Source organism: Suricata suricatta, chromosome 9, assembly GCF_006229205.1.
Source record: "Suricata suricatta isolate VVHF042 chromosome 9, meerkat_22Aug2017_6uvM2_HiC, whole genome shotgun sequence".
NCBI classification, from domain to species: domain Eukaryota; kingdom Metazoa; phylum Chordata; class Mammalia; order Carnivora; family Herpestidae; genus Suricata; species Suricata suricatta.
The window spans coordinates 122,577,724-122,589,971 of NC_043708.1; the positions used below are offsets into that span (position 1 = coordinate 122,577,724).

Consider the following 12,248-nt stretch of genomic DNA (forward strand, 5'->3'; position numbering starts at 1 on the left):
AGGGAAGCATGTGACGTCTCCACCGAGTAAGCCATGAGGATACTGAACACTACCAACAGCCTCATGTCACTCAAGCCTGGTTTTGCTGCCAAGTGTGTTTGCCACAAATATAAGAAAATGCTTGCAGTTTCCAGAGCTTTTTGGAATTCTGAATTATGGATAAGGGAGTATAGACTTGTTTCAGGTCCATTAATCATGAGTAGACACAGCTGTTCCGTATCTGAATTTTAGTGCTGATTTTCAAGAGGGAGACTCTGATTGGTCCACCTGTGGTCAGTTAGCTACACTTAGTCCAGTCAGTTGAGGCATGGCTATGAGGCTGTGATGGAGAGAAAGAACTGATTGGTACACCTACGGTCCTATCAACCAAGGCCTGACTTTGGATTCATGGTGGACAGCATTGGGGAAGGGGACAAAGCAGCCTCCTCAACATGTGTCCCCCCAAGATAGCCAGCCAGAGCTGGAATGAACACTTGTGGTGGCCTCAAAATTCAGTGTTGTCTCTACCTTTGTAAGACCCTGTAACCACTGGCAGAGAGAGAAAAGCAAGAGTGCCAGGAGCCACAAGTGTCCTCTTTATCATGTAGCACCAGGGGGGAGTCCTCTAGGCATCTACTAAGCAGATATGATCATGTGGCTCTCAAGCCCCTGAGCTCATCTCTCCTGCCCTGCCTCTGGTTTCCACATCAAAACATAAGTCCTGGAGACAGGTGGGCCAGTAAGAGACCCAGACCCACACCAGACAATCCAGCCTCAATCAGAAATTCATCTTGCTACATATCCGGCAAGAGCAACACTCCAGGCTTCTTTTCTTGGAGTGTTTGGTTGTATGACTTTTAAGATTTGACCCCCTTCTGTACTATTAAGAGTGTAAGATGCTGTGCCCAGAGCAGAATCACAGCACCTCATTTATCTGGAGATTAATTGTCCATCCAAGGGGAATATTAAGAGAATTTTGAGGAGCTCTTCCTCAAGTTTTATAAAGGTTGTCCTGTGTCCCTTTGGGAGGTAGTACTACACCTTCCTAGAAGTGTGGGATACCCGAAATTCTGAGCACAGAAAAGGAGATAGACAAATGGACTTTCAGCCTAAGCAAAGGAAGAAGTGTTGTGTCTGGACCTTGTTCTGGAGGCTGCATGTCCCCAGACTTCCCAAGCCAAGGAGGACATTGTCTGAAGGTGGGAGAGTCCAGTGCAGCTGGAGTTGAGCGTACTTTCTTGCTTGGGTTCATGGCTAAAATCCCTCCATTTGAGGTTAAACCCCCTCCCACCCCCGCATTGGAGAATCACTACTTTCCTGATGTTTACACCAAAGGGCCCCCCAAAATCTTCACCTCTCCAAGCCTGGTCTAACTTGCTTCAAAAGACTCTCTACTTTTTCATCCAAATCCAATATCCATTTCTGCTCTAATCAGAGTACATTCAGAATCCAGAAACATTCATGAAACTAGTTGTTTATTTTCAGTAACACCATTTTGTCTCTTGGTACTTTTGGCCCCCAGTGTCAGAAAGAAAACTGGGCTGGCCCTGCCAGTCAAGGGATTCTGGGTAGCCATGTACCTTGCCTGAGCTTTGCACGCTCATCTATAAGATGGAGTGATGACAGCACCCACCTGAAATGCACAGGTACTACTTAGCATGTTGCCTTGTACACAGAATATAATTAATATTTATGATTTTATCCACATCATCACCATTATTACTGCTATTGTACAAATCACTCCAAAGCTCAGCTATTCCAATTATTGAGGCAGTTTAAAGGTAATTAAAATACCTAGTTTTCACACTGCTTGGGCCAGAGAACCTTTCCTTCCTGACAATGTGACCTTAGAGGAAGCCTGCCTAGGATGTGGAGAAGATCCACCAATCAACTGAAACTGGGGGCTGAGGTGCTGCGTTCTCCCAGTCGTTCCCCAGGGTGCTCACAGGAAACCTCAGGGTCCCAGAGAGCACCTCAAAAATTTTGTCAGATGAGCCTCCCAGAACCTGACCTCAGTTTACAATTTAGTCTCCCCTACCTCTTCCGCTGACTGCCTTCCTGGGTCATTCCATCTAAGTGGAAGGACAACTGCCTCTAGCCTGCTGTCTGGGAAATGGGCCATTCCTTGCACTGAATGCCCTGTCCTCTGACAGCGCAGGCCCATTTCATGGGGCTTTACAGAGTCTGCCTCTTCTGGGATTTGTTGTGTACTTGTCCATTAGACCCCCAGGGCCTTGAAAAGCATGCACTACGCATCTTTCTTTCCCCACAGTGCCAAAAGAGTGCTTTGTGTGCTGGAAGGGCTCGATTCCTGTTTTTTGAATGAATTACTCTACTCACCTGGGAAGCTACTCTTCACAGCAGTTTCCCCTCCCCCCTCCCCCCACCGCCACAACTAACGGGAACAAACAAGCTGAACATTTCTACTGAACCTCCCCGTAGCTTCTTTCTAGTGTTATAAGACAAGGCATCCCACTGGGCATGTTGGCCAGCAGAGCTCCATGGGAGAGGAACTGTGGAAAGCTGCTGGAAATGGTGGGGGTTCTGTGAATGTCATTCAGTCATGAAAGCCGCAAAGCCTGGGTGAGACAGCACATCTGCTCTGACAAGAACTCTGCAGCTGGAATGGCAGGGTCTTTGGGGGCCAAGTCAACTCCAGAAGCCTTTCTCTACCCCTGCCCTTGCTCACCTGAGGCCAGTGGAAGGACCCGATGGGGAAAGATCATGGTGGAAACAAAGGACCTGACAGAGGCAGCACAAACATGTTGGCGTTTCTTTCTCGGGAGGTTTCTTTGCAAAATAATTATATAAACATCATTAGAATTAAGTGACAGAGAAGGGTGTATTCCTCTTTCTCAGTTACATATGGAAGAACAAAATCCATTCATTTATTAGAAACCAAGTTCGAGCCTTCCTCGGCGCTGCCTGCAGAGGCGGCAGCCATCTGTTCCTCAGCATCATGGCTGCCCTCAGACTTCTGGTGAAGTTCAAGGTCATTAAAAAGAGGACCAAGAAGTTCATCCGGCACCAGTCAGACCAATATGTCAAAATTAAGCACAACTGGCGGAAACCCAGAGGCATTGACAATAGGGTACGCTGAAGATTCAAGGGCCAGATCTTGATGCCCAGCATTGGTGATGGGAGCAACAAGAAAACAAAGCACATGCTGCCCAGTGGCTTCCGGAAGTTCCTAGTCCACAACATCAAGGAGCTTGAAGGGCTGCTGATGTGCAACAAATCTCACTGTGCAGAGATTGTTCACAATGTCTCCTCCAAGAACCGTAAAGCCATTGTGGAGAGAGCAGCCCAGCTGGCCATCAGAGTCACGAATCCCAATGCCAGGCTGCACAGCGAAGAAAATGAATAGACAGTTTATGTGCACATCATATTTGTGTTAATAAACCCATAAAACTACAAAAAAAACTAAGTTCGACATTTTTCTGTTAAGATCAAGGACAAGGCAAGGATTTTCTTTTTCACCATTTTCAATATCATTCTGGTAGTCCTAACAAGTGCCATAAGACAAGAAAAGGAAATGAAAAATACATAAATCGGGAAGGGAAAAACAAAACTACCTTTGTTTGCAGATGACATGATCATCTATGTAGAAAATCCAAAAGAATCAGCAACAACAAAAAACAAAACAAACGGGGGGGGGGATGCCCTCCTGGAACTAGTAAATGATTATAGTGAGGTTGCAAGATATAAGGTAAATGTACAAAAATTAGTCACTTTCCTATATACCAGCAATCGGCAAATGGAGTTTAAAATTAAAAACACAATACCATTTACATGAGCACCCAAGAAATAAAATACTAAGGTATAAATCTAACAAAATATGTGTGAGATATATATGAGAAAAACTCTGAGGAATGAATTAAAAGATTAAATGGGGGAAAGATTCCATGTTCATGGATAGAAAGAACCAATATTGTCGTCATGTCAGTTGATCTTGTCAACTTGATCTGTAGATCTATGCAGTCCCAATCAAAAGCAAACACCAAAAGTTATTTTGTGGATATTGAAAAAATGATTCTAAAATTTATATGGAAAGATGAAAATATTTGTTTGTGAGTCAGGTCCTGGGCCTGGCCTGGGGACAAGAGAGAAAATCTCAGTCCCTTGTCCTCCAGGGGCTCCCAGTACTGTCAGTGCTTCAAATCCAAAGATAATATCTATCCCTTTCAAACTCTTTTAGTAATAGAACTCACCTTATAAGAAATTCCCTTGTAGATGGAAGTGACTCAAACAAGTATAAGGCAGTAGGATAATAGGTAAGGGCTTTAGTGGAGGCAGGAGCAAAGTGCAGAGGGAGATTCCATCTCAGAGATGACATGAGAGGAGAGAGCACTGGAGTGGAAGCTTCGAGGGTGATGGGAATCTTCCAGAAAGCTATGTGCAGAGAGGGGTCTCCAAGCAAAAGGAGCAGTGTAAGCAAAGGCATGAGAGCTTCCATGTTCTAGGAGCCCACTTGGTTCTGACGTGACCCTTCCAAGTTGTCCTGGACGCTGCTATGTGTGTGTATTTTACTCCCACTCAGTTTCTTCCAGAACCTTATTGCTGCATATCCCGGCCCTGAAGCTTTTACCCGATAGCCAGTGGAACACTAAAGCTTCTAGCAAAAGCCACTGCTGTAGATACATCCATGGGGCTCACACCCCCTCCTACCCAAAGGGCTCACCTTCCCCCTCTCCAGCCCCCACAAGAGACACTCCTAGTCTCATCCTTCATATATATTCAGCTCATTAGATGTTAGCACACAACAAAAGGTTTTTTCAGCCTGGTATTTTTAATGCCTTAAAGAAAAGGAAGAATAATTTGAATCAAAGCCCACAGAGCCCTGACTCATGTGTCATTCACCTGTGTCTGAGGGTCTTTCTCCGTTTGTTGTGTTGAGTGTTCCAGGGGGCAGGTCCATGTCTCTGAGCATATGCCAGGCTCCTGTGACCTTTATTCCGTGTTGACCTCTCATCCTTTGGGCCGCCACTCATTTGTACCTGCCCCTTGCATGGCCCCCACACCCCTTTCCCACATTAATGCCCGCCTTCCCCTTTCCCTCCTCAGATAAACCATGTGAACTCTACTGCTCACCCCTCGGGAAGGAGTCCCCGCTGCTGGTGGCCGACAGGGTCCTGGATGGCACACCCTGCGGGCCGTATGAGACCGACCTCTGTGTGCATGGCAAGTGCCAGGTGACGTGTTTTCCTTATGTCTTTAGTGGAGCTTTCTCGGTGGGGTGGGGGAGGCTCCCAGAAGGTTTCAGAGAGGGGCAGAAGCCCCTGGGGGGTTGGGGGGGATGGATTTTCTCCAGAAGGTCCCCTACAGCCTGGGACCCCTCCGTCCCTCAGCAGTGACTGAGCATGAAGCCTGCCTGCAGGCCAGCTAGGAGTGGAGGTGGCTTGAAGAGTAGTGGCAACATCATAATCTCAAAAATCTTAAAATAACTTCAGTCATTCCAACAAAGGGTGAACAGCTAGTGTGCTCAGGTAAGACTGGAAGATGTGTGTGCATGTGTTTTGGACAATCTATGCTCTGTGCAACTACAGATCTTGTCAAGCTAAGCAGATTCCTTCACACAGAATTCAATATGTTGGATTGAATGTGCGGGGAATTCAATATGCTGGCTTTGGGGGGACCATTCCACCCGCTGCAGTTTAGTCCCCAAAGCTGTCCTGGTGTTGGATGTCTGCAACTCATTAGAATGATGATAAGTAACATTTAAGAAGACAAAAGTGAAATAAGTCAGGCAGAGAAGGATAGATACCATATGTTTGCATTCATAGGTCTAACAGGAGAGACCTGGCAGGGGACCATGGCGAGAGGAAGGGGAAAGAGAGTGGGGGAGAGTGAGGGACACAGATCAAGGGAGACTACTGAATACTGAAAACGAACCACTGACTGAAGAGGGAGGGGGCAGAAGGGAGGGGGTGATGATCATGGAGGGGGGCACTTGTGGGGAGAAGCACTGGGTGTTATATGGAAACCAATTTGACAATAAACTATTAAAAAAATAAAAACATATTCCAAGATTTAAAAAAAAAAGAAGACAAAAGGCAAAAGAAAGGAGGGAGGGAGAGAGGATGGACGGAAGCTCACCTTCCTTCCACCTGCATTAACTCTGCCTGGGCTGGAGACGCACCTGAAGCTGGGCCCTCCCAGGGCAACGCTCCCTGGTGCAGCGTTAACAGTCCTTTTGTCCATCAGAATGGCCATCCTCCTGATGTGTACAGCAGCTGGAATTGGGGTAGGGGGACAAGAGGCTGTGTACTTTTGGTGCCCAGAGGCTGTGCCTCAGATGATGCCACCCTCCATTACGCTCCGTGTGCCATACCCCCTGCTGACTCCGTTGGGTCGGCACCTGCTGTGAGAGAGTCCTTGCCCTCAGCCGCAGACACGTGCCCTCCTCATGGTTGAGGCCAGGCTGCCTCAGCCGTGTCCTCTGCAGGTGAGCCTCCAGCGAGCTGGAGGAGGCGGTGGCTCCCAGAGCCCCCAGCGGGCAGCTGGATAGCAGGACTGCTGGGCCTTTGGCACAGAAAGGAAAACCAGGTCTTGCCTCTGATTTTCACTCTTTCTTTGGCCTCCACTGACCAGCAGCTACAGCATGAGACTAATAAGCAAGGGGTCCACTGTCCACAGGCTCTTAAGGGGCCCTCTTATTTTGTTAGGAAAAGAGAAACCTCATCCCAGGAGCCGTGTGGCTACTGATGCTTCGGGGTGCCCACACCTCCCAATGTCAACCCCCATCTCTGATGCTCAGTTTCATGGAAATATTAAAAGCACTTGGAAAATTGTAAATTCCAAGGGTCACGGGGGAGAGAAACTACTATACCCCCTAACTATACATGTACCAGAAACCTGCCTCCAGGTCTGGGACCCACTGACCCCATAATTTAGCACATCTTGTTCTTTCTCTTTGCTTCCCAAGCATGGCCGAGGGCAAGGTTTTGGTGAAACAGTGAAGACAGAATAAAAGGGAACAAAGCAGGGAGACACACAAATGCAACTTCTAGAGTGATCCCTGCAGCCATTTCAACCTAGTGGATGTTTTTTCCCTGCAAAGTCCAAACTAGTCCCCAAACGGCATTTTTCAGAAAAAAAGCTTGACAATATCCAGACCCCGTTGGCACTGCCTGGCTTTGCTATCAAATCCAGATATGTGTGGGTGACAGGCACTAGGTGCCCGAGAGTCGGCAAGGCGTCCTCGTGGGAAGTAGGCTGTGATGCTGGTGGAGCCGGGCCCTCAGGGTGACAGCGTTGTCGTAGGGGAATCGTGGAGAGTGTGCAGGGCCTTGGGGGATGTGAACACAGATCTTGTCATTTGTCACCAACATGAGGAATTCCTGGCATTTCTCTATAAATCTGTCAAAGTCAAGAGGAGGATTTTTTTCTTTCCTAACTTACACACTTCCAGGGGCCACCCTACAGTGCAACGATGAACATTTCTTTAGGAACAATTTTTTCACATCAAAAGCACTTGTACCCTTTAGAGCAGCACCATCTGAGCCGCCTCTGTGCTCTCGCCAGCCTCTTTTGCAATGTTCTTGCCAACGTGCAGACATTTCTAAGAATCCTGAAATTTTCTGGCCAGTGGGGTCGGTATTAAGTGGCCAGACATGATTTCAGCTCTAAGTGATCAGTGCCAATGGGTCCCTTCTATGACCTTGGTTCTTTTTTTTTTTTAATGTTTATTTATTTTTGAGAGAGGCAGAGCACATGCAGGGGAGAGACAGAGAGGGAGGCAGACACAGAATCCGAAGCAGGCTCCAGGCTCTGAGCTGTCAGCACAGAGCCCAAAGCAGGACTACACTCATGATTTGGGAGATCGTGATCTGAGCCGAAGTTGGACACAACCTAGAGCCACCCAATTGTTCCATGTGACCTTGGTTCTTACTGCACGCTCTACAGTTAAGGAATCTTCCCTGTGCCGTGACAGCAAAATACCCAGTTTTTTAGTCAGAACAACGTGGGTGAGATGCCATCAAAGGTGTCTACTAGGCTTGAGTCTGTGGTCATCTGGCAGCCTTCAAGCCAGAGCCTGGCCTGCACGGGGGTGTGATGGCAGTAACATGGGTACACCTGCCTTCCGTTCCCAGATGCCACCCCTTGCCTACCCACCAATCCAGTCTCTCTGAAATGCCTCCACCACCATCATGATCATCGCATTTACTGACAGCTGAACTGAGCCTGGCACTAACCAGGCACCACGGCTCAGCACAGGAGCCCTGGGGCATGCAGGTGCAGATGGTGGTCCCTCTCGCCATGCTCTGTGGCAGGTGGGCAGGCTCATGCTCGTCCGGGCCTCACCCTACCCGTCAGTCTCAGAACTGCCACCTCCTGTGCATGAAGGTTCCCAGGTGCCTGCTGCCTCCAGGCAGCCCATTGGTCCTAGCAGAAAGACCACCATCCTGGTAGGTGGTGGGAGCATGCACCCATAAGCACCTCATGAGATCAAATCCCTGAGAAACAACTCACTTTTTGAAGGACATTAAAAATACCACCTGTGATTTTTCTAACAGCATTTATTCCTCTGAGAGAAACTATAAAGGTTAAATTTAGCCCCTTGGGAAGTTAGTTCTCACAAGAATCCAAACGAGTAAAGTCAGAGTTAATGAAGTTTTATTACAGAGTTGAGCATATTTAAATAAGAGTACGAGAAATTAAATACAAGTACAGTATCGATGCCTAGTTACAGTAATTGCCAAAGTAGAATATTCTGGATTCCTGTGGTACTTGCGAATGAGTAAGGCAAAGAATATTGGTTAAAGAGAACAGCAATAAAAAAAAAAATCTCAGGAGTTTAGTGAGGAGAGGATACGTACCTATTCACCAATATTAGTATCTAATTATATTGGATAAAAGGTAGAAATGATATACATTTTATGTAAGACAGCACTTACAGAAATACTGCCATGGTTCACTTACTAGCTTTTTCCTCTGTTCCCTTCAGCTATAAATTTTGCTATTTTAGGGTGGCTGAAGGAGTTCTGGGAAATTTTGAGAAGCGCAGTGACGAGCTGGTAGGGAACGGAGGGGACGAGAGGTTCCCAAATGGCATTTTGAGCAGATCCAACTAAGCTCCACAGAGCAGGCTGATTCAAACCAGAGCACGAAACATGGAAATACCATTTTATTCTGCTTTTATGAGGACTGAGTGGAGTTTCATTTCAGTGAGTCACAAATTATTTAACATGCTGAAATGAAACTTAACAGCACTCATAAAAGTGGGAGCGAGTTGGGGAAAGAAACACAAACACTGTCTATTTTTCAGCAAGTCTGTATAAATCAGGAGTTCCATCATTCGCAATTCCTACTGTCGACCTGCAGAGGCAAAGAAATCAAGTTAATGTGTTTCTAATGTACCACTTGCCTCAGAGCTCCTGACCTTCAGTGGCTGAGTCAAAATGAAGGGCAGATCTGAAAATAACCTGAGACCAGGTACTCTTGGCTCTTCTTTAAGGCTTCACCAGCTTGCAAACACTCATAGGCATCCAGTTACGGTGCCACTTCCTTGAGATCCTAACTTGTATGCATATCCTGGGCTTGATAAACACCCAGAAGATTTTCCAGGTCCCATAAGCTTCCTCAGAGGGACTGTGTCCAATTATCTGTGTTCCCCCAGCCACTAGCTCAGAGGAGAACCTTTGATTACATACTGAAAAGAGAAAAGCAATAAGTGGATACAGGGGTAGATGGCTCACCTGCTTTTAGGACTTCAGTGATTCTGGAATCTGGAGCCCATTTCAATGGACCGTTTTCACTGTCCAGGATTGATTGGCCTCCCATTTTGTGCAGTGGCCCATTAGGCAAATAGAATTATTGGTGGAACTTAGGAGAACTCTAAGACTCTGGCCTCAGAGTGCCCCTGTGCAAAGAAGGAGGTAAAGCACATAGGAGAATGTAATAGGTATTGGTGGTTGGGCCTGTATTTCAACAACACCTTCCTGGTTGCTGCTTCTCCACATGTCGTGACCTTGCAGCTGACATCTCTGAAGTGTGTGATTTTTGGTGCCTAACCTTTACTGAAAACAGTGCCTAAAAGCCTGGAGTCATCCCCTGCACCCCCTTTGTCTGATTAACTTCGCATCACAACTTCCGTATTCAGCTGGCAGATGGAACCTTTGTGGGACTCTACTAAACCAATGGTAAAGGCAGGATAGCACCAACCGTGATGGCAAAGAGAAGCAGAGGCCCTTTGACAGAAGAAAGACACCACCTCTTTCTGGAGGGTGGAAGTGGATGGAAGGTTTGCTGAAGGAACAAAGCAGCAGAGGCCAGAAATTAAACAAGAGGAGAGTCACAATGGAAAAGAAAGCAGAATGCTCAAGGGAGTCTAGGCCTTGGGAACAGAGGGTGGGAATGAGGTGTGGGCTGAAAATTGAAAGAAGGCAAAGGGTCATACAACATGGCTGCCCACGACTTGCCCTGCACTTGGAGCCTGAATGGCTGTTAGGTAATGAGGTTAATGCAGAGTATCAGGGGGTTCCTTTCCAAAGTTGTGTGAGAAACTGTTCAAGGACAACTGGAGCAGTTGTTGGACCTTGGTACTTGAGCATGGCACTCACCCTCCTGAGTTTAGGGGTGAACGCCAGCTTCCCTCCCACCAGTCCCAAATAGAAGCCTGCCACATGACACCTCCCACCCCCAAAAATAGAGCCCCTTCAGTCTACCTTTCTGTACCTCATTCTCAAATACAAGTGGTCAACCAGAGATCATGAGCTATTTGAAGAAAAACAGCAGCAGGAACAAGAAAGACCAAGAAAAACAAACAGAGAAACTGACCCTGGTAGAAAATTGAGATAATCATAGAATTCTCCACAGCCAAATTATCAAGCATGTGGACAAAATAGAGCTATTTTGAGACCCAGAAGAACTCAGAAATTTTATTTTCCATGCATCCATTCTGAAGAAATTATGCATAGTTTAATAAAACAAAGGTGAAGTTAAAAAAAAAAAAAGACAAGCGCAGTAAGAGTTGGTCCAGCTCACACAGAAGCCCAGGAAACGCTGGGCCAGGGGCTGTGCCACTGGCCTAAAAGCATTAAGTTAAAATTAAAACAAGAAGTCAGTGACATCCATCCAACAGAAGAGACAGAATGAAGCATAGTTGGAAGATAGCTATTAAGTTAAAGAGAGCAAGTGCTTCTACTCCTGACCGAAAGAAAAACAAAACAAAAAAACAAAGACCATCCAAACCTATATGAGAAAGTCCCAGTTCAAATAAGAGACAATAAGCTTCACCATTGGGGAAGGGTTGCCGGCAGGCTCAGGGTGCAGAAGAGAGAACAGAGGTCCCATTCTGAAAATCAAAGTCTCCTGCTCCCAGTTTTCCCAGGGTCCATGATGGTCCAGGGTCCATAATGGTAAGAGGCCATTATTCTTGTGCATCTATTGAAACCTGTGATGTGCTTAACACCATGCTGGCTGCTGTGAATCTTGCCTGAGGGACAAGAATACGAAGAATTATAAGACCACTCTCCATGTGCTTACAGTCTGTCCTGAAGATGAGACTTACTCATGCAAAACCCTAACACCAAAGGTGAAGTCATGATTGAGAGCCAGTGAGATTTGGTTTAGACATGGCAGAGACTACATAGGGTGGAACTTGATTCATCCATTCATCAAATATTTACTGAGCACATTTCATGTGTACTAGGCGTTCAGTGATGAGTAGGATTAAGAGGATCCCTGTCCCCATGCAATGTACAGTTGAGAAACACATAAACTCACAAACTTGGTCTTTCCAAGGACTGGTCCCTGTAAAGAAGAAAATGGTGTCATAGACTGAGAAGGGGGATTGTAGCTGAGGAAGACTGAAGGTCTCTCCAAGGAGTTGGCATTTGTGGAAGAACCAGCCTCGTGAAGACAGAACAGAATGATCCAGGCAGAAGGTAACTCCAAGGCTGGAAGGTTCCAGAAGCAGAGAAGATCTGGGTGGCAGGTGCTGGAGAAATGAGTGTGAGGGTCAAGGTGTCAGGGCCCACACTCTGCAGGGTCTCAGGCCATGACAGGAATCTAGATTTCTTTCTGACGGGAGTGGAGGGCTTGAAGCCGAGGAGTGAACACATCCCGGTTATGGAAAATCAGCTGTGTGGGGCCTGAGTGGAACCCAGGAAACCAAGTAGGAGGCTGTTCTGGTGAGTCACGTAGCTGAAAGGCACTGGGGCTTGCATCATGGGGCTGGGAGGAGATTGGGTTCAGTGTGCATTCAGAGGACGATGGAGGAAAGCTGAGGTGAGGAGCGGGCATCATGGCGTCTTGAAGAGTCTTCA

The 12,248-nt window shown here is 46.8% G+C and overlaps 1 protein-coding gene and 1 pseudogene across 1 annotated transcript in view; both read left to right on the forward strand.

The window, feature by feature from the left end:
* The window catches only part of ADAMTS17 (ADAM metallopeptidase with thrombospondin type 1 motif 17), a 337,603-nt gene that overhangs the window by 218,711 nt on the left and 106,644 nt on the right, over positions 1-12,248 (forward strand). The window contains exon 14 of the mRNA XM_029952287.1: positions 5,044-5,171. Within this exon, the coding sequence (XP_029808147.1) occupies positions 5,044-5,171 (128 nt within the window). The remainder of the gene's footprint in view (positions 1-5,043; positions 5,172-12,248) is intronic.
* Positions 2,939-3,355, forward strand: LOC115302642 (annotated as a pseudogene).